This window comes from Cajanus cajan, chromosome 7, assembly GCF_000230855.2.
Source record: "Cajanus cajan strain Asha chromosome 7, NIPB_CcT2T_4, whole genome shotgun sequence".
Lineage (NCBI taxonomy): Eukaryota > Viridiplantae > Streptophyta > Magnoliopsida > Fabales > Fabaceae > Cajanus > Cajanus cajan.
This window is the reverse complement of record NC_138523.1, coordinates 34,455,831-34,477,522: the sequence shown is the minus strand read 5'-3', so window position 1 is coordinate 34,477,522 and position 21,692 is coordinate 34,455,831. Positions and strand designations below refer to the sequence as shown.

At 33.9% G+C, this 21,692-nt stretch overlaps 1 protein-coding gene across 1 annotated transcript; it reads left to right on the top strand.

Annotated features, from left to right (window-relative positions):
- The first annotated feature begins 897 nt into the window (after positions 1-897).
- RAX2 (Duplicated homeodomain-like superfamily protein) lies at positions 898-3,085 on the top strand. Its single transcript, XM_020351493.3, has 3 exons — positions 898-1,296; positions 1,562-1,691; positions 1,892-3,085. Exons 1-3 carry the CDS (start codon positions 1,161-1,163, stop codon positions 2,625-2,627), a joined length of 1,002 nt encoding a protein of 333 aa, XP_020207082.1. The 5' UTR covers positions 898-1,160; the 3' UTR covers positions 2,628-3,085.
- Positions 3,086-21,692: the final 18,607 nt, after the last annotated feature.

Here is a 21,692-nt window from a genome sequence, read left to right as displayed (position 1 = left end):
ATATAAATTCGTTAGAAATATTCCGTCGATAATATAACTTTTCTAAGAATTTTTTTCATTGAAAATATAAATTTTCTGGCAGATTTGTATTTGTTGGAAATTATCGACAGATATATCCGTCGAAAATATAAATTTTTTGACATATTTGTATCCATAATAAATTATCTGTTGGAAAGATAAATTTTTTGATAGATATAAATTTGTCAGAAATTACCAACGGATATATCCGTCAGAATATAAATTTTCTGAAAGATTTGTATCTATAAAAAATTATCCATCAGAAATATAAAATTTTCAACAAATTTGTATCCGTCGGAAATATAAATTTTCTGACAGATTGTATTCGTCGAAAATTATACGTCAGTAATATAACTTTTCTTACGATTTTTTTCTATCAGTAAAATTCATCAAAAATATAAATTTTTTGACAAATTTGTATTCGCTAGCAATTTACATTTTTTCTTGTAGTGTATATTTTTTTTATAAACAAATAAGAGGAGGATTTTATGAAGTTTTACATGGTTTGTTTAGACTTGTTTTATCATATGAACCCTTGAAACATGTATTTGGTTTTTATAAGCACGACTTATATATAACTCTTTTGAAAGTTTTTTTTTTTTTTTTTAATTTAACTCAATAAAATATACGACAAATTTGATCAAAACAAATTTACTAAAGAAACGATTGATTAAACGTGTGATTATTATTTGAGTTGAAAGGCCTATTATAAGTGGACTTCCAAGTTCCAACTTGACAATTGTTTTCGAACAATTGGCCCATAAAACTAGCAATAGGGATATCATCGTTTTCAATGAATTATTGTATATACAATACAACTCGGGGAGCAGACTTCCTATACTTAATAATTTATTATATAGAAATTGTGATAGCAGTGACCAATTTAAACTCCCCTTGCAAGAGGGCCCTATATATATTGATAGAAGCTTCCGATATTCAATTATGTTAGTTTAGAAGCTGAAAGTGGTGAAAATATTGATCTATGAAAGCTGTTTCCCCGTTGACTTATGCTATATAAATTTCTTCTCTCGATAAAAGTGTGTCTTATCCACCCTCTGCAAGTGTGTAGAACTTAATAGTGTCACAGAAGAAATCGCAAGTGTGTGTGTCTGAGGTGAGAGAAAGAGAGAGAGAGAGAAGAGATGGGTAGAGCTCCTTGTTGTGACAAAGCAAATGTGAAGAAAGGGCCATGGAGTCCTGAAGAAGATGAAAAGCTAAAAGAGTACATAGACAAACATGGAATTGGAGGGAACTGGATTGCTCTTCCACAAAAAGCTGGTAGATTTTTCTTTCTACCCTCTATTCTAGATTATTTTAGAGCCTCTTCGAATATAAATTAGAAGTATTTTTAAAATTCTTCTTTGAAAATAAAAAGCATTTTTAGTAGAAAAATTCTGAAAAACGTCTTTAAACTTGTATCCAATTCCAAACAAACTTTTAGCGCATGTGGAAAAGTTTGAAGTTATGAGTCATGTTATGTACTCTCTTCAAGCTAATGAGAGAAATTATAACATGTTGGCATCTGTTAATTTGTCTTAAACAGGTTTGAAAAGATGTGGGAAAAGTTGCAGACTCAGGTGGCTTAATTATCTTAGACCAAACCTTAAGCATGGAGAGTTTTCTGAAGATGAAGATAGAATAATCTGCAGCCTCTTTGCTAGCATTGGAAGCAGGTATTCTTTATTTCACTTAATTTATACTTTTATGTTACCAAATTCCAACCATAGATATACTTCAGAGACCAAATGATTATTATGCATTAAAGAGTTTGGTTTCACATTTTGGGGATTATATTATCAAAGTAGATATGATATTGAATACTTCTAGATCTGCTACATGTTTCTTATTTGGGAACTCATTGTGACAAGTGTAGGTGGTCAATAATAGCATCTCAGTTGCCAGGAAGGACTGACAATGATATCAAGAACTATTGGAACACCAAACTCAAGAAGAAAATGATGGGAATTATGAACCCCTCAGCACTGAAGAAGCCTCACGAAGTTACCATGCTTCAAAGCTCAACACCATCTTCATCCAACTCCTCATCTTCAACATTATCATTCAAAACCAACCACAACAACTCTTGCTACCAACCACAAGTGTCCTTCACTGAGTCCATTTCATACTCTAGTCTTTTGAGTGGCAATTCTTCCACTACTTGTGCTTATTCTTCCACTTTTCAAGCTCAAGAAAGCTCTTTTGGTTTTGGCCCAATTCAGAATTGCCAAGTTAGTAGTGGCTTTGTGTTGGGGGGTGAAACAAGTTGTAGCTCTTCTTCTGATGGGAGCTACAACAACAACAACAATCAGATGAGCCATGTCAAAGAAGCAGAACTTGGGTATGGTGGCGATGGATCTTTTGGCGAGCATGTAATAATAGGTGGTCTTGGTTACCTCTCTAGTGGGGTGGAAGATTTAGCTACACAAAAGTTGATGATGCCCTCCAATGCTGGTAGGGTAAGTGGGTGGACAGGTGAAGAAAGTAGATTATGGGGAGAAAGTGCATTAGATTATGGTCTGGAAGAAATTAAACAGCTAATAAGCACTAGTAGTTGCAATAACTTTATGTTTGATGACAGCAAGACAGGGGAAATGGTCATGTACTATTGATTTGATGGTGACTGCTTCAAATCAAGAATATTTGAAGGGGGGGAAACAAGGGTATGGGGAGAACTAGGAGATTCAGATTTGGACTTTGGTGTGTGTTTTTTTTGGGAAAGATAGTGTGTAATTGGTCCACTTACTTTTGTTACAGTACATGTTGGAAGTTTCCTTTGTAATCATTTAACTGGTGCAGGTATTATTAACCCCACCATAACCATGAATGTGTCCAAAAACAAATGAATCATAAAGGAAATGAGGAAGCCTTTGTAAAGTAGAGTAGCCCTGAATCCATCTTCCACCAGATTTAGAAAGTGGGTTGATTGCAGCAGCAATCCACTTCTGTTGTTTAATATTATATGTAACAATTTTGTTTTCAATCATGCACCTAAAAGCACCTTAACAACCATGGTTTTATTGTTGTTTCCCCAATTTAGATGGTTACATATTCAATTCCTTCATTCAAATTATATTTTACACAATTATTATTGGGATTCAACTTTCTTTTTTCTTTCTTTTATTGACCCATGGATTCAACTTCTTTAAAGTACGCAATTCAGTTATGAACTCTATATTTTTATTTTTAGATTAAAAAAAAAACCCTATTAGTTCAATACGAAATGCTTATGTGTAGGATGCCTAGACAGGCAATACAAAACAAGCAGAAGCATACAAGATGAGTGCATCAACTTATTCCGAAAGCGATTTACTTTTTTATTAATAATTTCACATAAATTAAATTTTAACAATCTAACTTTTAACTAAAAAAAATCATAGAATGGCTGAAGTTTATAACATTGTACATAATCTATATAAATTAATTAATACTTTATCTCATAATTTCATTGAGATATAATAATTTCTAAATATAACTAAATTTTGATTATGAAACTATATATTTGTAAATGTCTAACATATTCAATTTTAATTTTTTAGATAATATCATATGATTTAATAATTGTGTTTGTTTTTTTTACAAACAATAATTATATTTGTTGAATTCATATTTTATAAGAAAAAATATTCAACGGTTAATAAATGGTGCGAGCCCCCGATCTAAAATCCTTTGGATCGTTATCTGAAATTAATTTATGCAGTATTGTATATTAACGGCGAGAACTAAACTTCAATAGAAATTACGTCAATAAAATTTAAATCTAAAACCTATTATTCCAACTCTCACTTCCCATGACCCTAATGGTTCTAATTAAGCTAAATATAAAAAATAACCGACCAAGCAAAACAATTTCAGAAGAAATTAATAATTAATTTTTATTTTATCTATAAAAGTTACAATAACACAACATAGTTTAAGTCTTCACAAGATCGATACTAATATTTCTAAAGAAATTAATATAAAAGTAGTAGCAATGTGAAGGTTGCTTATAAAATTGATTAATGCCGGTTAGAGATATTCATTATTCAAAATTAAACTAATTCCGTCAAAACAAAATATGAACACTTTTAATTAAATTAAAATAATATACAATTCGTAATAAATGCAAAGATCCGGTAAAAGAAATTGATGGTAGACTAGTTGATTTTTTTCTTTGAACAGATTAGTTGAAAATGTAAAAGATTGGATTAAATTTTAAATACAAACTAATCTAATTTAAGTAAATTGAAATTTAATATACATTTTAAAAATCGCATTATACTTAAGACTTTTTCCATTATATGTCACGCTATTTTTTTTTATTATTGTGATATAATATTGTTGAATTGACATAATTGGAACATGACCAATAATATAGAATCTGGAATTAATTAAGGCACGTCTACGAGGAAAACATGCTTTGTGTTGGCAGAACTTCATAATTAAGCTAGGTTGCAAGTATGCAGCATCATCCTTGTTTTGATATACTTCTCAATTATTTACGGTTAGATTATCAATTTAAGACACACACATCGTCCTCATTTAAATAATTTATAAAACCCTCGAGCTAGGAATCTAAAACAATATATTGGTCCACAAATTTGATTTGAAAGTGAATCAATAATAAAGAAATCCAAGGAGGGGAACAAAGATTGAAAAGATAGTATTTAATTAATGCATGCATTGCATGATTCAAGAGTGAGAAAGAATCATTATGGGAGATTAGCCAAGAGGCTCCAAAAAACATATATATGATGATAATAAGATAATAAGATAATAATGGTGCCTTGGACAAGTCTTTGGTTGGTGACTTGTACTTATTTGTTTGGAATAAAAAATTACTAATTAGTTTAATTTTCCAAGGAAATTAAGTGATGGAAAAGTTGAAGCCAAACATGCATTGACCTCTTCACCATTTTTGTTTTCATTGCCACGAGATTAGAATTTAGACCAACGAGATTTGGCAGCAACTGGAATAATATAATAGACATGGGAAATTACAAGTACATGTCTTAAGTCTTGACATTAACGCGAAACGTGTTTATTATTCTACAAATTTTAATGCAAGGGAGTGTGAAAATGTCAAAAAAGCACTGTTTTACTCTCTCCCCCGAGAATGTCATGTATGACTGAGATCTTCTTTTGTGGAATTAGTTTTCAAAATGCTTTCCAGCTTTCATATTTCTGTGTACATGAGGAGAAAGAAGTAATCGAAGAATTAGTCTTTATTTTTCTTCTTAAAGTTTTTGAATGCTGTAGTGCATGGTAAGCCAATCAACAATATTTGTGCCCAATGTCAGTTACCCATTATTGATTTTTTATCAAGTCCTTCACCATGATTTGATATTTATTTCCAAGTGTAGGACAATCATTTTATTACTCACCATTTAGTACTATTTGAATTTGCTTCTTTCGGTATATATATATATATATATAGGTGAATTCTCTTAAAGACCACTTTCACAAGTGGTCCATGGGTGCATCATCAGTTTTCACCCTTAGATGCATCTAAACTAGTAGACCATAATACACCTTACTACACTGGATCTAAATTTTCGATTTTTTTACTGATTTTTTTTTTAAATTACCCAAAAAAAAACACGTGGCAACAGACGCAGCTGCTACTGACACTCGGAACGGGCCGTTCTGAAATCAGAACGGGCCGTTCCAAATGAACAAATAACACATAAATATTGGACCAGAACGGGCCGTTCCAGATGACAAAAAAACACATGACGAATGGAACGGAACGGCCCGTTCCAATATTAGAACGGCCCGTTCCAATATCAGAACGGCCCGTTCCAAATTCAAAAATGACACATCAATAATTAAATCAGAACGGGCCGTTCTGAAAACGGAACGGCCCGTTCTAACTACAAATTTGTCACACGAATCTTTTAAAGCAAAATAATATATTTTTTTTCCATTCTACTAAATTACATCTACACCCTAAACCCTAAACCCAAAAAATCTTATACTAAGGTCCATAATACAAGACCAAACAATATAAACTCTTGTACTACCAAATATATAAGAAAAGTGGTCATCCACTAAGGCTCATAATACAAGACCAAACATTATAAACTCTTATACTACCAAATATATGAGAAAGGTGGTCATCCATGTAAAGTCCAAGTAAAGAGAACCTTAGGCCCACCAAACCCATTGGGCTCACTAAGCTCAGAAGTAAACAAAAGCCCAAAGGCCCACAAAGCCCAAAACTAGGCCCAATAAGCTTAAAAACCAAAAAGTCTTATACTAAGGCCCATAATACAAGACCAAACATTATAAACTCCTATACTACCAAATATATGAGAAAGGTGGTCATCCATGTAAAGATCAAGTAAAGAGAACCTTAGGCCCACCAAACTCATTGGGCTCACTAAGCTCATAAGCAGTCAAAAGCTCAAAGGCCCATGAAGCCCAAAACTAGGCCCAATAAGCTTAAAACCCAAAAAGTCTTATACTAAGGCCCATAATACAAGACCACACATTATAAACTCCTATACTACCAAATATATGAGAAAGGTGGTCATCCAGGTAAAGCCCAATTAAAGAGAACCTTACGCCCACCAAACTCATTGGGCTCACTAAGCTCAAAAGTAAACAAAAGCCCAAAGGCCCACAAAGCTCAAAACTAGGCCCAATAAGCTTAAAAACCAAAAAGTCTTATACTAAGACCCATAATACAAGACCAAACAATATAAATTTCTATACTACCAAATATATGAGAAAGGTGGTCATCTATATAAAGCCCAAGTAAAGAGAACCTTAGGCCTACCAAATCCATTAGGCTCACTAAGCTCAGAAGCAATCAAAAGTCCAAAGGCCCATGAAGCCCAAAACTAGGCCCAATAAGCTTAAAACCCAAAAAGTCTTATACTAAGGCCCATAATACAAGACCAAAACAAAAGCCCAAAGGTCCATGAAGTACAAAACTAGGTTAGTGAGCCCAATGGGTTTGGTGGGCCAAAGGTTCTCTTTACTTGGGCTTCACATAGATGACCACCTTTCTCATATATTTGGCAGTATAGGAGTTTATATTGTTTGGTCTTGTATTATGGGCCTTAGTATAAGACTTTTTGGGTTTTATGCTTATTGGGCCTAGTTTTGGGCTTCATGGGCCTTTGGACTTTTGATTGCTTTTGAGTTTAGTGAGCCCAATGGGTTTGGTGGGCCTAAGGTTCTCTTTACTTGGGCTTTACATAAATGACCACCTTTCTCATATATTTGGTAGTATAGGAGTTTATATTGTTTGGTCTTGTATTATGGGCCTTAGTATAAGACTTTTTGGATTTTAAGCTTATTGGGCCTAGTTTTGGGCTTCATGGGCCTTTGGACTTTTAATTGCTTTTGAGCTTAATGAGCCCAATGGGTTTGATGGGCCTAAGGTTCTCTTTACTTGGGCTTTACATAGATGACCACCTTTCTCATATATTTGGTAGTATAGGAGTTTATATTGTTTGGTCTTGTATTATGGGCCTTAGTATAAGACTTTTTGGATTTTAAGCTTATTGGGCCTAGTTTTGGGCTTCATGGGCCTTTGGACTTTTGATTGCTTTTGAGCTTAATGAGCCCAATGGGTTTGATGGGCCTAAGGTTCTCTTTACTTGGGCTTTACATGGATGACCACCTTTCTCATATATTTGGTAGTATAGGAGTTTATATTGTTTGGTCTTGTATTATGGGCCTTAGTATAAGACTTTTTGGATTTGAAGCTTATTGGGCCTAGTTTTGGGCTTCATGGGCCTTTGGACTTTTAATTGCTTTTGAGCTTAATGAGCCCAATGGGTTTGATGAGCTTAAGGTTCTCTTTACTTGGGCTTTACATAGATGACCACCTTTCTCATATATTTGGTAGTATAGGAGTTTATATTGTTTGGTCTTGTATTATAGACCTTAGTATAAGACTTTTTGGGTTTTAAGCTTATTGGGCCTAGTTTTGGGCTTCATGGGCCTTTGGACTTTTAATTGCTTTTGAGCTTAGTGAGCCCAATGGGTTTGATGGGCCTAAAGTTCTCTTTACTTGGATTTTACATAGATAACCACCTTTCTCATATATTTGGTAGTATAGGAGTTTATTTTGCTTGGTCTTGTATTATGGGCCTTAGTATATGACTTTTTGGGTTTTAAGCTTATTGGACCTAGTTTTGGGCTTCATGGGCCTTTGAGCTTTTGACTGCTTCTGAGCTTAGTGAGCCCAATGAGTTTGGTGGGCCTAAGGTTCTCTTTACTTGGTCTTTAGTATAGGAGTTTATATTGTTTGGTCTTGTATTATGGACCTAAGTATAAGACTTTTTGGGTTTTAAGCTTGTTGGGCCTAGCTTTGGGCTTCATGGGCCTTTAGACTTTTGATTGCTTTTGAGCTTAGTGAGCCTAATGGGTTTGATGGGCATAAGGTTCTCTTTACTTGGACTTTACATAGATGACCACCTTTCTCATATATTTGGTAGTATAGGAGTTTATATTGTTTGGTCTTGTATTATGGGCCTTAGTATAAGACTTTTTGGATTTTAAGCTTATTGGGCCTAGTTTTGGGCTTCATGGGCCTTTGGACTTTTGATTGCTTTTGAGCTTAATGAGCCCAATGGGTTTGATGGGCCTAAGGTTCTCTTTACTTGGGCTTTACATGGATGACCACCTTTCTCATATATTTGGTAGTATAGGAGTTTATATTGTTTGGTCTTGTATTATGGGCCTTAGTATAAGACTTTTTGGGTTTTAAGCTTATTGGGCCTAGTTTTGGGCTTCATGGGCCTTTGAACTTTTAATTGCTTTTGAGCTTAGTGAGCCCAATGGGTTTGATGGGCCTAAAGTTCTCTTTACTTGGATTTTACATAGATGACCACCTTTCTAATATATTTGGTAGTATAGGAGTTTTTATTGTTTGGTCTTGTATAGTATATGACTTTTTGGGTTTTAAGCTTATTGGACCTAGTTTTGGGCTTCATGGGCCTTTGAGCTTTTGATTGCTTCTGAGCTTAGTGAGCCCAATGAGTTTGGTGGGCCTAAGGTTCTCTTTACTTGGTCTTTAGTATAGGAGTTTATATTGTTTGGTCTTGTATTATGGACCTAAGTATAAGACTTTTTGGGTTTTAAGCTTGTTGGGCCTAGCTTTAGGCTTCATGGGCCTTTAGACTTTTGATTGCTTTTGAGCTTAGTGAGCCTAATGGGTTTGATGGGCATAAGGTTCTCTTTACTTGGACTTTACATAGATGACCACCTTTCTCATATATTTGGTAATATAGGAGTTTATATTGTTTGGTCTTGTATTATGGGCCTTAGTATAAGACTTTTTTGGGTTTTAAGTTTATTAGGCCTAGTTTTGGTTTTTATTCATAAGATGTTTGATGTCATTGAGGAAGGGGCTTCATATCTCGCTCAATTGAAAAACTATACTTAAATTTTAAATGTGATTTAGTGGAATGAAAAAAAAAAACAAATATGTAGCCAGAACGGGCCGTTCCGAATTCAGAACGGTCCGTTCTGGTTTAAGTAATCATATGTTATTTTTAAATCTGGAACGGGCCGTTCTGATTTCAGAACGGCCCGTGCTGGTGTAGTTTATCACGTGTTTTTTTTCTTCTAGAACGGCCCGTTCTGTTGCATTATTCCTGTGTTATTTTTTCATCTAGAACGGGCCGTTCTGGTTTCAGAACGGCCCGTTCTGAAAGTGACAGCTGCTGCGTCAGTCATCTTAATACGTGTTTTTTTTAGGTAATTTAAAAAAAAAAAATTCAGTAAAAAATTCAGAAATTTTATCCGGTGTGTGAAGGTGTACAATATATTTTCTCACTAAATCACAATCTCAACCATTCATTGTTTTTAATATTATATCTATGGTGATTTTAGATGCACCATCCATGGACCACTTGTCCAACTTCTCCATCATAGACATCACCATATATATATATATATATGACTTAATTATTTTTTTCTCCTATATTTCATAATTTTATGAATTTTATTATTTAACTTTTAAAATTACTATTTAATTTTTAAAATTTTATGTACCTTTATTCTTGATTATTTAACGTTATTAATTGGCAGTTAATATGATACATCAATAAGATATATAGATATTAATGAAGTATAATATGTCATATCAATAATTAGTATAACACGTCAGTCATTAATGTGTCATATTAATGTTCAGTTAATAAAATAAATGATAAACTAATAGAATGATAAAATATGTTAAAGTTTAAAAAAAATTAGATAACAAATGTATAATTCAAAAATTGAGTGATAAAGTTCACAAAATCATATAACTTAGGTGAACAAATGTGAATGTTATTAAACCAATATACTAAGTTACAAATACATGTCAAAAGTCAAAATCATTGTCTTTAACTTTCAAACTTAAATTAAAAAAAAATGTTTAGTTGAAATAGAATTAGAGTGTCTTTGAATAAATTTTTTTAAAAGTACTTTTAGGAAAATAAAATAAAATTTTTCTTAAGTTAAAAGATTTTTAAAAAATTAATATGAGAGAATTTGTTTTTGAACAAATATGAAAGAACTTTTACGATTGAACTTATACAAATAAATTAACTTTAGCTTTTGCATAATTTTATTTTTTTTATTTTATAAACATTTATATATGGACAAGTTTATCCAAACAAATAAAAGAATAGTTTTAATATAACTTTTAATTATAAAATAAAATCATTTAACTTTTTCATCTCTCTTAAAAGACATGTAATAATTACTTTAGAGAAAAAAACAACATTAGAAAGGGAGTTGAATAATGTCTACAAAAAAAGCTCAACATTTTTTGAAATAATAAAGCGGTAGTGTGACTATAAGAGTGTGGAATCAAAGAGTCAAAAGCAAAGAACACAAAGTATTTTTATATTGATTTGTCTCAACCACCGAGACTATGTCTAATTCTTGATCAATCTGATCAAATTTTACTATCTTTTACAAAAATACAAGTATTTTTTCATAAGTTACTTTTGGCTCAACTTAAGTGTTCTTTAACTTTTCTCTTCAAGCAATTATCCAAGTATTTTTTGAATAACAAAGCTTTTTTAGACTTCAAACAATAACATAAAGTTAGATTTGGAAAATCACTTGTTTCATCTTACTTTCAAGACATGATACAACCAAAGCACAAAGATTTTTTTTAGAAAGAATGAATGTAGTTTTTATGGAATAGTTATTGTCTTTCTTTATTTAATTTCTAAGTCTTCAAGTTTCTTTATATATGTGTTTAATGAAGATCACTGTTACAAATCTTTGAGTTTCTCTCAAAGTTTGCTTTGTCTTTCTTCGTCTTCCTTCCTTGTAAAAGAGAAGTGTCCATTTGTGCATTGATTATGATTATTAAATGCATTTCATCAAATTGTCACTTTTTATCTAAGTAAGAAGGTTACTTATCACCTTAAAGGTATTAAAAAAAATGTTTTCATTCTTTTTTGAAGTTCAAGTATCAAAAAGCTTTTTATTCTTTTGATTTATTAAGAAATAACATAGAAAAAAATAATTTGATTATAAGACATCATAAATAATATATTTAATGCATTTGTCTTATACAAATAAAGTGATTCGAATGAGAAATTATACGTCATTATAACCAATCGTCTATTTAATTCGTCTTATTGTATGATCTATAAAAAAACACTTATCTAATAAAAATGTTTGAGTTTCTTTGCATTAAAGTAAATATTTTGAAAGATCTAAGATCGTTTTTTAATCTAACAATTACTACAATAATTATCATTGTCACTAAAAATACTAATCAATTGTCGACATTCATTATTACCTTCCAATAACCATTGACATCATCATTATTACAATGGTTATCACCACCATCAATTTTACCAAGGATACTATCATTACTACCACCATAATAATAATTATTATTGTCAAAAGTATTACTACTGTCATTTTTATTATCACAATTTATCAGTCATGTGTCATCCTTACTACATACCACAATTACAATTGTTATGTCAATATTATTATTAATATCGTAATCATTTTTATCGCTATTTTTACTATTATCATCGTTGTTATCCTTTTCATCATCACAAGTATATTGTTGTTATCAATATTATATGTCACATTATCTCTCATTTACTCTCACCTTTACCTTTATTACCAACCAATCTTAAATTAAGAATAAGAAATAATATGTGATTTAAATGTAAAATTTAGTATCAATTTAAAAAATTAAAAACTACAAAAATTTAAAGTAAAAATTATAAAAAAATATTTTTTACTTTTCAAATAGGGCATAAGATAGTCAAAGGAACATTTTTTTTTGCCGACGTTTATTAGATGCAAGATTTTTTATTTTAGTGCGTGATCCATAAGGACCTTCAATTACAGATGGACAATCAATATAATGCGTCCAAAAGGTAAAGGTTAATGATATATACACCTCTTTTTTTTTTTTTTTTTTTTATAAGTACACATTCTTTTTAAAAAAAGAAAATTAAATTTTTAAAATATTCTTAATTTTTTAAAATTTTTTAATTTTTAATTTTTAATTTTACATCTACAATATTTAATTTAGTACTTTTTTTTATACATCTTCCCTCCTTTTTTTAATTTTTATATACACCCTCTTACCTTTTCTTCATCATACCTATTTTGCCAGCATGTGAAAACTAAAAAAGAAAAAAAAAAGTGTATGAAAAAAAAGAAGAAAGTAGAAAATTAAAAGTTGGAAGTGTAAAATTAGAAAATTTTAAAAAAAATCTACAATATTTTATAAATTAAAAAAATAAATAAAGGAAGTGTACTTATAAAAAAAAGGAGGTGTGTATATCATGAGCCAAAGGTAAATCATTGGCGTCTTTTTGTGATTATGAGCCGTATCAAGAAAAAAAAAATGTTTTTTTTTACCCAAAAATACTTGTTATGAAGATTAATTTTTAAATTTAAATGACAAATAAGTTTTAAATGAAAATTTCTTAAATATAATATTTTTTCTTGTAATTTATCTTCTCACTTTTAATTTATGAAAAAAAATTATTATTTTATTCTAATCTTTTATAACGTTTCAAAAATAATCTCTATCATTATCTGTTAAAAAAATATTATGTGACCAATGAAATACATATTATATTCATTACATTACATTACACCATTATTTCTAACTTCTAAGTAAATTGATTTTAAATTTTTTAACACAATTTTAAAACGCACTTCACATTTGTCACTTTATTATATTCTTCATGTGCGATCTTTTTGAACTGTGGAACATCACATCTTGGTTGTCATTGGTGGCAGAGTTGGACCACTAGCTTCCCTTGGTGTCTCCCTCGTCATTGATGTGACAATCGTGGTAGGTAATGACGATCTTGAGTCAACCAACATAATTCTTCTTCGCCTTAGAAAAGGAGGCATTGATGGTTGTGCCAATAGAGTGGTGGGCGCTTTTACAACACTTGAGCTCCTACATGATTGAGAGTAGTCGAGTTTGAGGTCGAATTCCTCCATGGTAAGGTGACGACCTCGCAGAGACAATGGTCATTGTGACACCCTCTACCCCATTATTAATATACAACAAATGTAACAATGAAATATTTCTTTTCTTCTTTTTGGGTAAATAAAATCTTTCATAGTTGACAAATATTTCAAATATCACAAGGTAGAAGATTCACATTCGTAACTCATAAATCATAACTCTAGTGTAGAAATTATAAAAGAAAAGAAGTTAAGATTTTCAATACAATTTAGTGAAAAATAAGAAATCATATATATACAAATAATAATAAAGGAAATATAAATTAACTCCAGTAAAGGTGGCAGTGCCTCCTGGTTAGGGATTAATTTATACTCCCAAATCATGTAATAAAAATATAACAAAGATGTACATTTTGGTCTTTTATCAAGAACGTTTAAATTACAATTCTTAACATACATTTTCCTTGAATTATAAACTTTATCTACGTTGTCTCTTCGTTAGAAATTACAAAAGAAGAGAAACTAAAGTTATTAAAATAATAACATATTAAACTAAGCTAACTATGCCCCGATGTCACATCCTATCAGAGCATGCCCAACTGAAGCCTTAAGCCTCATCAACCACATCTTCATGATGTTGATCGCCTGCAACATAATTTAAACATATACAAAAACAACAAGGGAGTGAGAAACATCTCACTCAGTTTCAGGTGCAGAAATAAAAGTTAGATAGCACCCACACACACACACAACAAATACACATACATCATTAATATCACATATACATTCATTTATCATGCAGTGATATCATGGACTCGACTCATAAATGCATGCATGTGGCGCCATAAGGAAGTTTCACAATTCATCACTGGTGACCCTAAGGCACACCTGGTTACAACTGTCGGTGACCCTAAGGTACACCTGGTTAGCATATCATCAACTGTCGGTGACCCTAAGGTACACCTGGTTAGCATATCATCAACTGTCGGTGACCCTAAGGTACACCTTGTTAGCATATCATCAACTGTTGGTGACCCTAAGGTACACCTTGTTAGCATCAACTGTCGGTGACCCTAAGGTACACCTTGTTAGCATCGTTGGTATGCGGCCTCAGCGGCACACCTGGAGTAATATATGCATATGATGCATGTCATACATTCATTATTTCATGAACTCAACATTTAACTTATTACAGAATTTCATTTAGTACATCATGTCCTCATTTGTCATAGTCTCATAATCATAGTTTGTCTCAATAGTCCATTCTTAGGTCTCATGTCATTTGTCCATATTTCACATGGTCATGTCATCAATACTCCTCATAAGGTCCGCATAGGTATTCACAGAGATTCAGAGAGCATTCTTATTCATATTAAAACTCATTTATTATTAACATTAATTTCATACTCATTTATTACTTTCAACAAAGAACAAAGTAGAATAAATAGAAAATCGGACAGAACAACGACACCTTCAACAAAAACAAAGTAGAGTAAATAGAAAATCAAACAGAACAACGACAAGGAATTGGGATTACATAATCATTTATTATTTCCAACAAGGAATAAAGTAGAGCAAACAAAAAATAAGACAGCACAACGGCAAGGGATTGGGGGCCAATCCGACAAACAAACTATCCAACAATTATCCCCACACCCCCGAACGAGGTTTCTCACTCCCCCCTTACCTGGATAAGCGGAGTTGAAACTTGGGCAAAGCCTCATCTGGATTCCCTCCTCCTTTCTCTCTCTCTTTCTTTCTCTTTCTTTCTCTCTCTCTATCTCCCTCTTTCTCTCTCTAAGATTTCACTTCTCACTTCAGTATAAAATTTTCACCCCCTGCCTCCTATTTATAGGCAATCTGACGCACCCGGAACGACCCGTACTGATTTCCAAACGGCCCGTTCCGGATCCTTCAAACATGGGCAAATTTTTCAGCTGGAACGGCCCGTTCCAAAATCGGAACGGCCCGTTCCCAAAAAGCAGAACGGCCCGTTCTGAAACCAGAACGGCCCATTCTCAATCTCAGCAGAACGGCCCGTTCTCCCTCCGGAACGGCCCGTTCTCCACACCAGAATGGTCCGTTCCAGGCCCGTTCTGGGACAACAAAAACAACACATTTTTAATTCTTGGAACGGCCCGTTCCACTTTTGGAACAGCCCGTTCCAAGTAACCAAACTACCCCTATAACTTTAATAAATTTACGAAAATACCTTTAATAATAATATTATAATAATAATAATAAAATAATAAAAGTTGGGTGTTACAATTCTCCCCTCCTTTAGAAATTTCGTCCTCGAAATTTACCTGAAAACAGAAATGGATAAGCTTCTCGCATCTTGCTTTCTAATTCCCATGTAGCACTTTCTTCAAATTTTCCTCCCCAAACGACCTTAACCAAAGGGATTTCCTTTCCTCGTAGTTGTTTCACCCTCTTGTCATAAATTCTTAAAGGATCCGTTTCATAGGTAAGATTATCCTTCAACTGAATGTTGTCAGACTCAATGATATGGGAATGATCATGGACATATTTTCTGAGTTGGGAAACATGAAACACACTATGGAGATTTGAAAGAGATGGAGGCAAGGCAATTTGATAGGCTACATCACCGATCCTTTTAAGAATTTGATAAGGACCAATGAAACGTGGAGTAAGCTTACGGGATTTCAGTGCTCTGCCTACTCCTGTCCAAGGAGTGACTTTAAGGAATACATGATCACCTTCTTTAAACTCAAGGTCTTTTCTCCTCTTGTCATTATAACTCTTTTGCCTACTCTAGGTTGCTCTCATCTTTTCTTGGATCACTTAACCTGTTCAGTAGTTTGTTGAACTATCTCAGGTCCTAACATGGCATTCTCTCCAGGTTCTGTCCAACATAAAGGTGTTCTACATCTCCTACCATACAGAGCCTCATATGGTGCCATCCCAATACTGGAATGGTAACTATTGTTGTAGGTAAACTCTATCAAAGGTAGGAAACTATCCCAACTACCCCCATGTTCCAAGATGCAAGCCCTCAACAAGTCTTCCAAAGATTGTATGGTTCTCTCAGTTTGGCCATCTGTTTGGGGATGGTAGGCTGAACTCAATCTAAGCTTAGTGCCTAAAGCCTTATGCAAACTCTCCCAAAATCTAGAGGTGAACCTAAGATCTCTATCAGACACTATACTATTAGGAACTCCATGCAATCTCACGATCTCACTAATGTACAACGTGGTTAACCTCTCTAAAGGATACCTAATATTAATGTGAATAAAATGGGAAGACTTAGTCAATCTATCCACAATGACCCATATAGCATCCAAGTTCTTCACAGTCTTAGGTAATCCAACTACAAAATCCATAGAGATGCTATCCCACTTCCACACAGGCACATCTAAAGGTTGCATCAGACCTGAAGGTTTTTGGTGTTCTACCTTAGCAGGATCTACAGCTATCCCACCCTTGGATATCACATGTCCTAAAAAGTTCACACTATCCAACCAAAATTCACATTTTGACAATTTAACATACAACTGCTTCTCCTTAAGGGTTTGAAGAATGATCCTAAGGTGCTCAACATGCTCTTCCCTAGTCTTGGAATACACTAGGATATCATCTATGAAGACCACTACAAATCTATCCAAGTAAGGGTGAAAGATCCTATTCATGTAGTCCATAAAAACACCAGGTGAATTAGTCACACCAAAAGGCATAACTAAATACTCATAGTGCCCATAGCGGGTCCTAAAGGCAGTCTTAGGAACATCCTCAGTTCTCACTCTAATCTGATGGTATCCTGACCTTAAATCTATCTTACTGAACACACAAGCTCCAACTAGTTGATCCATAAGGTCATCTATCCTAGGCAAAGGATACTTATTCTTAATGGTCACTTTATTTAGTTGCCTATAATCTACGCACAACCTCATGCTCCCATCTTTCTTTTTAACCAACAAAACAGGCGCTCCCCAAGGCGAAACACTAGGCCTAATGAATTGTTTTCCTTGCAGTTCCTCTATTTGTTTCTTAAGTTCAACTAACTCTGATGGGGACATCCTATAGGGTGCTATAGATATAGGTGAGGTACCTGGTACTAAGTCTATGCTAAACTCAATCTCTCTCTCAGGTGGTAAACTAGACACATCCTTAGGGAATACTTCTGGAAATTCTCTCACTAAGGGAATCTCATTGATGGAGGACCATCCATGGTACTTCATGTGAAACCCATCACATGGTCCAATGCTATGACTAATTTTGAGTAGTATAGGATTTATTTGGTTTATTCCAATTTTACCCTTGTATTTTGGGGTATTTTAGTCCTAGGGTTTATTTCTTTGTATTTCCCATTTTGCCCTTGTATTTTGGGGTGTTTAGATGCTTAGGTTAAATTCAAATGGGCTAGGCGTGACCATTAGGAGGGTGACGCACACTTAGTGGCATTGTTTGGACATTTTTGGTGTTAGGTAGGCTTAGGCCCAATTGGAGGGCCAAGGTGCATAGACTTATCATGCATCTTGTTGTAGCCAACCTAAACCCTTAGATGCCAAACTTGGCCACCAAGTAGCATCTAGGGTTAATTTGCATCTCATTTAGTGTGCATTTGGCTTGGTGAATTTCGGCCAATGCAACACCAAATGAAACCCTAGATGCTAGCACTCCTATTTATACCCTAGCCTATCACCTTGTACATACTTTGGATTATATGAATTTGAGAGAGCATTTCTTTGCCTCAAATCCTATCCTTAGTCCCTAGGGTTGCTTCGGCTAGCCTACCTTCATTCTCCACCCTTGGAGAGTGATACCTAGAGTGGCCTCCACCTACCTTGGAGTGAGCCAACCTAAATCACCAAACACCATCACCTAAAAAGCTTCCGCCCAACCACCTAGACCTCACGGCCATCTTCCTTTTCTCCATCCTAAACTTCCCTTTTTGTCTTCCTTGTTGAACCTAGATCAAGGGCAAGGTCTTCCCCTTCATACTCTACATCAACCATGGAAGGAGGAACCCATCATTTGGTATCAAGAGCTTAGGTTATCTTCAAGGGTAACTAGCTTCCTTTCCATTTCTTTGAGTCTTTTCTTTTTTTTAGTCTTGTTTTGTGTCATCTTTGAGTTCATTGTCATCCATGAAAACCTTATTAAAAATGTCATCTCATGTTGTTCCATGGTTCATTGCTTATTCATGAGCCTCCTTTTGTGCTTTAGGGTTTTTCTTGAGTTTTAGGTTCTTGTGTGCCATTTTTGTTTTTTACTCTTGTTGCTGGAAAAATATATTATGAACATCAAGAACATGTCTTTCATCTATTTTTGATCTTTTTACCTTTAAAGTTTTGTCAAAAGTTGTGTTTATCTCACCTTTCTCAAAAAGACAAAAAAATATATATGTATGATGCACCCATTTGATGTATGAAACCATGAAAATATGAAATGTATGTGTTTTTCCATGAGGTGGCCTAAATTTTGCTGCACCATTTAGAGGTCATTCATGCATGTTAACTAGTCCTTGGCATGCTCCAAATTTGTGTTGAAATCTATGTGTTATTTCCTTCCTACACATACATGATTGGCCACCTTTCCATGCACATCATTACATGATTATTCTTTTGTCCTTTTATGCACATGTGTGAGTGATAAGTTTTGTGTGTGAGTGCTGGAATCTTTGAAAAAAAATCTGCACCAAAAAGAAAATAGTACAAGACACACTCCACTCACAAAATGCTTCTATACCCACTCATGTGTTGCCACTTGTCTCTCTATTTTTGACTCCTTATATGTGCTGAATTTTTAATCACCCACAAGTGTAAAAACCAAGCAACATTTAAAAAGAAAAATAGAAACAAAATCTGGACAAAAATATTAAAAAAAAACGTGACCAAAAAGGCTAAAAGAAAAAGAAAGAAAAACAAAAAGGACTTGTTGCTAGACTTGTGGACATTGACCTAATTACCCTTGCACATTGGAGTTAGACATGGACTGAATTTTTGGACCTTATTGGACCATTTTGAGACACAAAACCGTGGCTGGACCTCTAGCAAAATGGACTTAAAAATTCACAAGTGAAAACCATTAAAGTTTTAACTCCATTCTAGTGCCATTCTAGGACTTTTCCTTTGTGTGCTAGCCTTTTTAATGTGTCTTAATTTTTTTCTTGTCTTCTTTGGAATTCTTATGTTTGTCTCATTAATCTCTCTTTGAGTTTAGCCTTTTAATTGAGCATTTTCAGTTTTATTCCTTTGGCCTCCTTCTTGTTCTTGGTTGGTTTGTTATCTTTGGGTGTAGGTGAAGTACTACCTCCAAGAAACCCTTAGCAAAACTTCTTTGGGGGATTGAGTGGAGACTAAATCCGTGAGGTCCCAAGTGCTTTGGAGAAGGATATCATATCTCAAAGAGTGCAAACACCAAAGGAGAGGACTAACTTTGTTTGTTCCTTGTGAAGGGGAGCCAAATTGGAGGAGTTGAAGACCTTTAATTTCTTTTCTTTCTTACTTGCTCATTTTGCTCAATTTTGGCCACTTGTATTTGGGCCTTATTTCTTTATCTTGGTTTGTAATTGGCCATTTTTAAACCTCTTCATTTTGGTTTTAGTTTGTGTAGTTGAAGGTGATTTGAAAACCTTCACCTAGGACTTCGACTAGTATATGCTTTAAGTGTTTTTCTTTTGCATGTTTTAAAGCTTTTAGTAGTATAATTGCTTAGGACTTTATTTTTGTCTCAATTTCCGTTTAGAAGGCTTTCTTTTGCCTACTAGGGGTGCGTGCACACACACACTTGGTAGTGTCAAAATTGTTTTTGTAAGAAAGGTAAAAAGGGCTTAGTGATTTTTACTTGAAAAGGGCTTGGTTATTAAGTGATTCTTTGTAGTCCACCTCCCCTTGAAGGTTCAATTTGTATACTTAGGCCTTTTCTACTTATCTTGCACCTTTAAAACTTTTTGTGAAAACCTTTTTATCACTCAATTTTTGTGAAAACCTTTTTAACTCTTTGTGAAAATTTTGTGAAAACCTTTTGATCAAAGATGAGTGAGCATTCTAGTGTACATGGTCATAATTCGCATAGTTCTAGGTCTAGTGTTAGGGATGAGCTTAGGCAATTGAAAGATTACCTAAGAAGAAAGGAGGAAGAAAATATAAAAAGAGAGGAAGAAATTAGAAGAAAAGAAAAAGAGCAAGAAAGAAATAATGAAGAAATAAGAAGGTTGCTAACTAGGTTAGTTGTGGGAGGAGAGGCTAGTGGTTCTAAACCAAGAGTCACTTCTCCTAAGTCTTCAAAAGGCAAAGGGGCTTTGGTCCCTTCAACTATTCACGAAGAGGAGGGGCACCATACCTCCCCTCCAAGTGATGTCTTTTATAGTAGTCATCACAATGATGGTTACTATCAAAGACCACCTAGGCACCTAGGCATAGGGAGTCTTCCACCAAAGAAACCAACATCACTCTTCCTCTATTTCATGGCAAAGATAATGTTGAAAATTATCTTGATTGGGAAATGAAAGTAGAACAATTATTCTCTTGCCATGGAGTGAAAGAAGAGAGAAAAGTTTCTTTGGCTACCCTTAGCTTCCAAGGGCATGCCATGTATTGGTGGACTTCCCTAGAAAAGGAAAGAAGGATAAATCATGAGCCCCCAATCCAATATTGGAATGAGCTCCGTAGTGCCTTAAGAAGGAGGCATATTCCTCCATACTATGACCGAGAGCTTATGGATAAGCTTCAAAGATTGAAACAAGGGTCCTCTAGTGTGGAAGAATATAGGCAATCTATGGAGTTGCTAATGATGAGGGCTGGGATTAGGGAGGAAGAGAGGACCACAATCTCTAGATTTCAAAGTGGTCTTAATCTTGAGATAAGAGACAAAGTTGAACTTCTACCTTATAGGGATTTGAATGAACTTGTTCAACTTTGTTCAAGAGTGGAGCATCAACTTACAAGAAAACCTTTTCGAAAAGACTCCACTCCCTCTTATTCCAAGAGTTTTAAGAAGGAGGGCCACTCTTCCCTACCTTATCCCAAGGAAGAAAAAGAAAAAGAAAAATCATCTTTTAAAGCACCTTCCAAAGAGTCTAAGTCAAGTGAAATCAAGTGCTTCAAGTGTCTTGGAAGAGGACATATTGCTTCCCAATGTCCTACAAAGAAAACTATGGTTTTAAAAGCCCAAGACCACTATAGTAGCCTTGATGAAGCTACTTCTTCTTCCTCTAGTAGTGAAGGAGAAGCCATAGATTCCGAGGAAGAAATCTTACCTTGTGAAGGAGACCTATTGTTGGTTAGAAGGCTCCTTAACAATCAATCTAGTGAAAT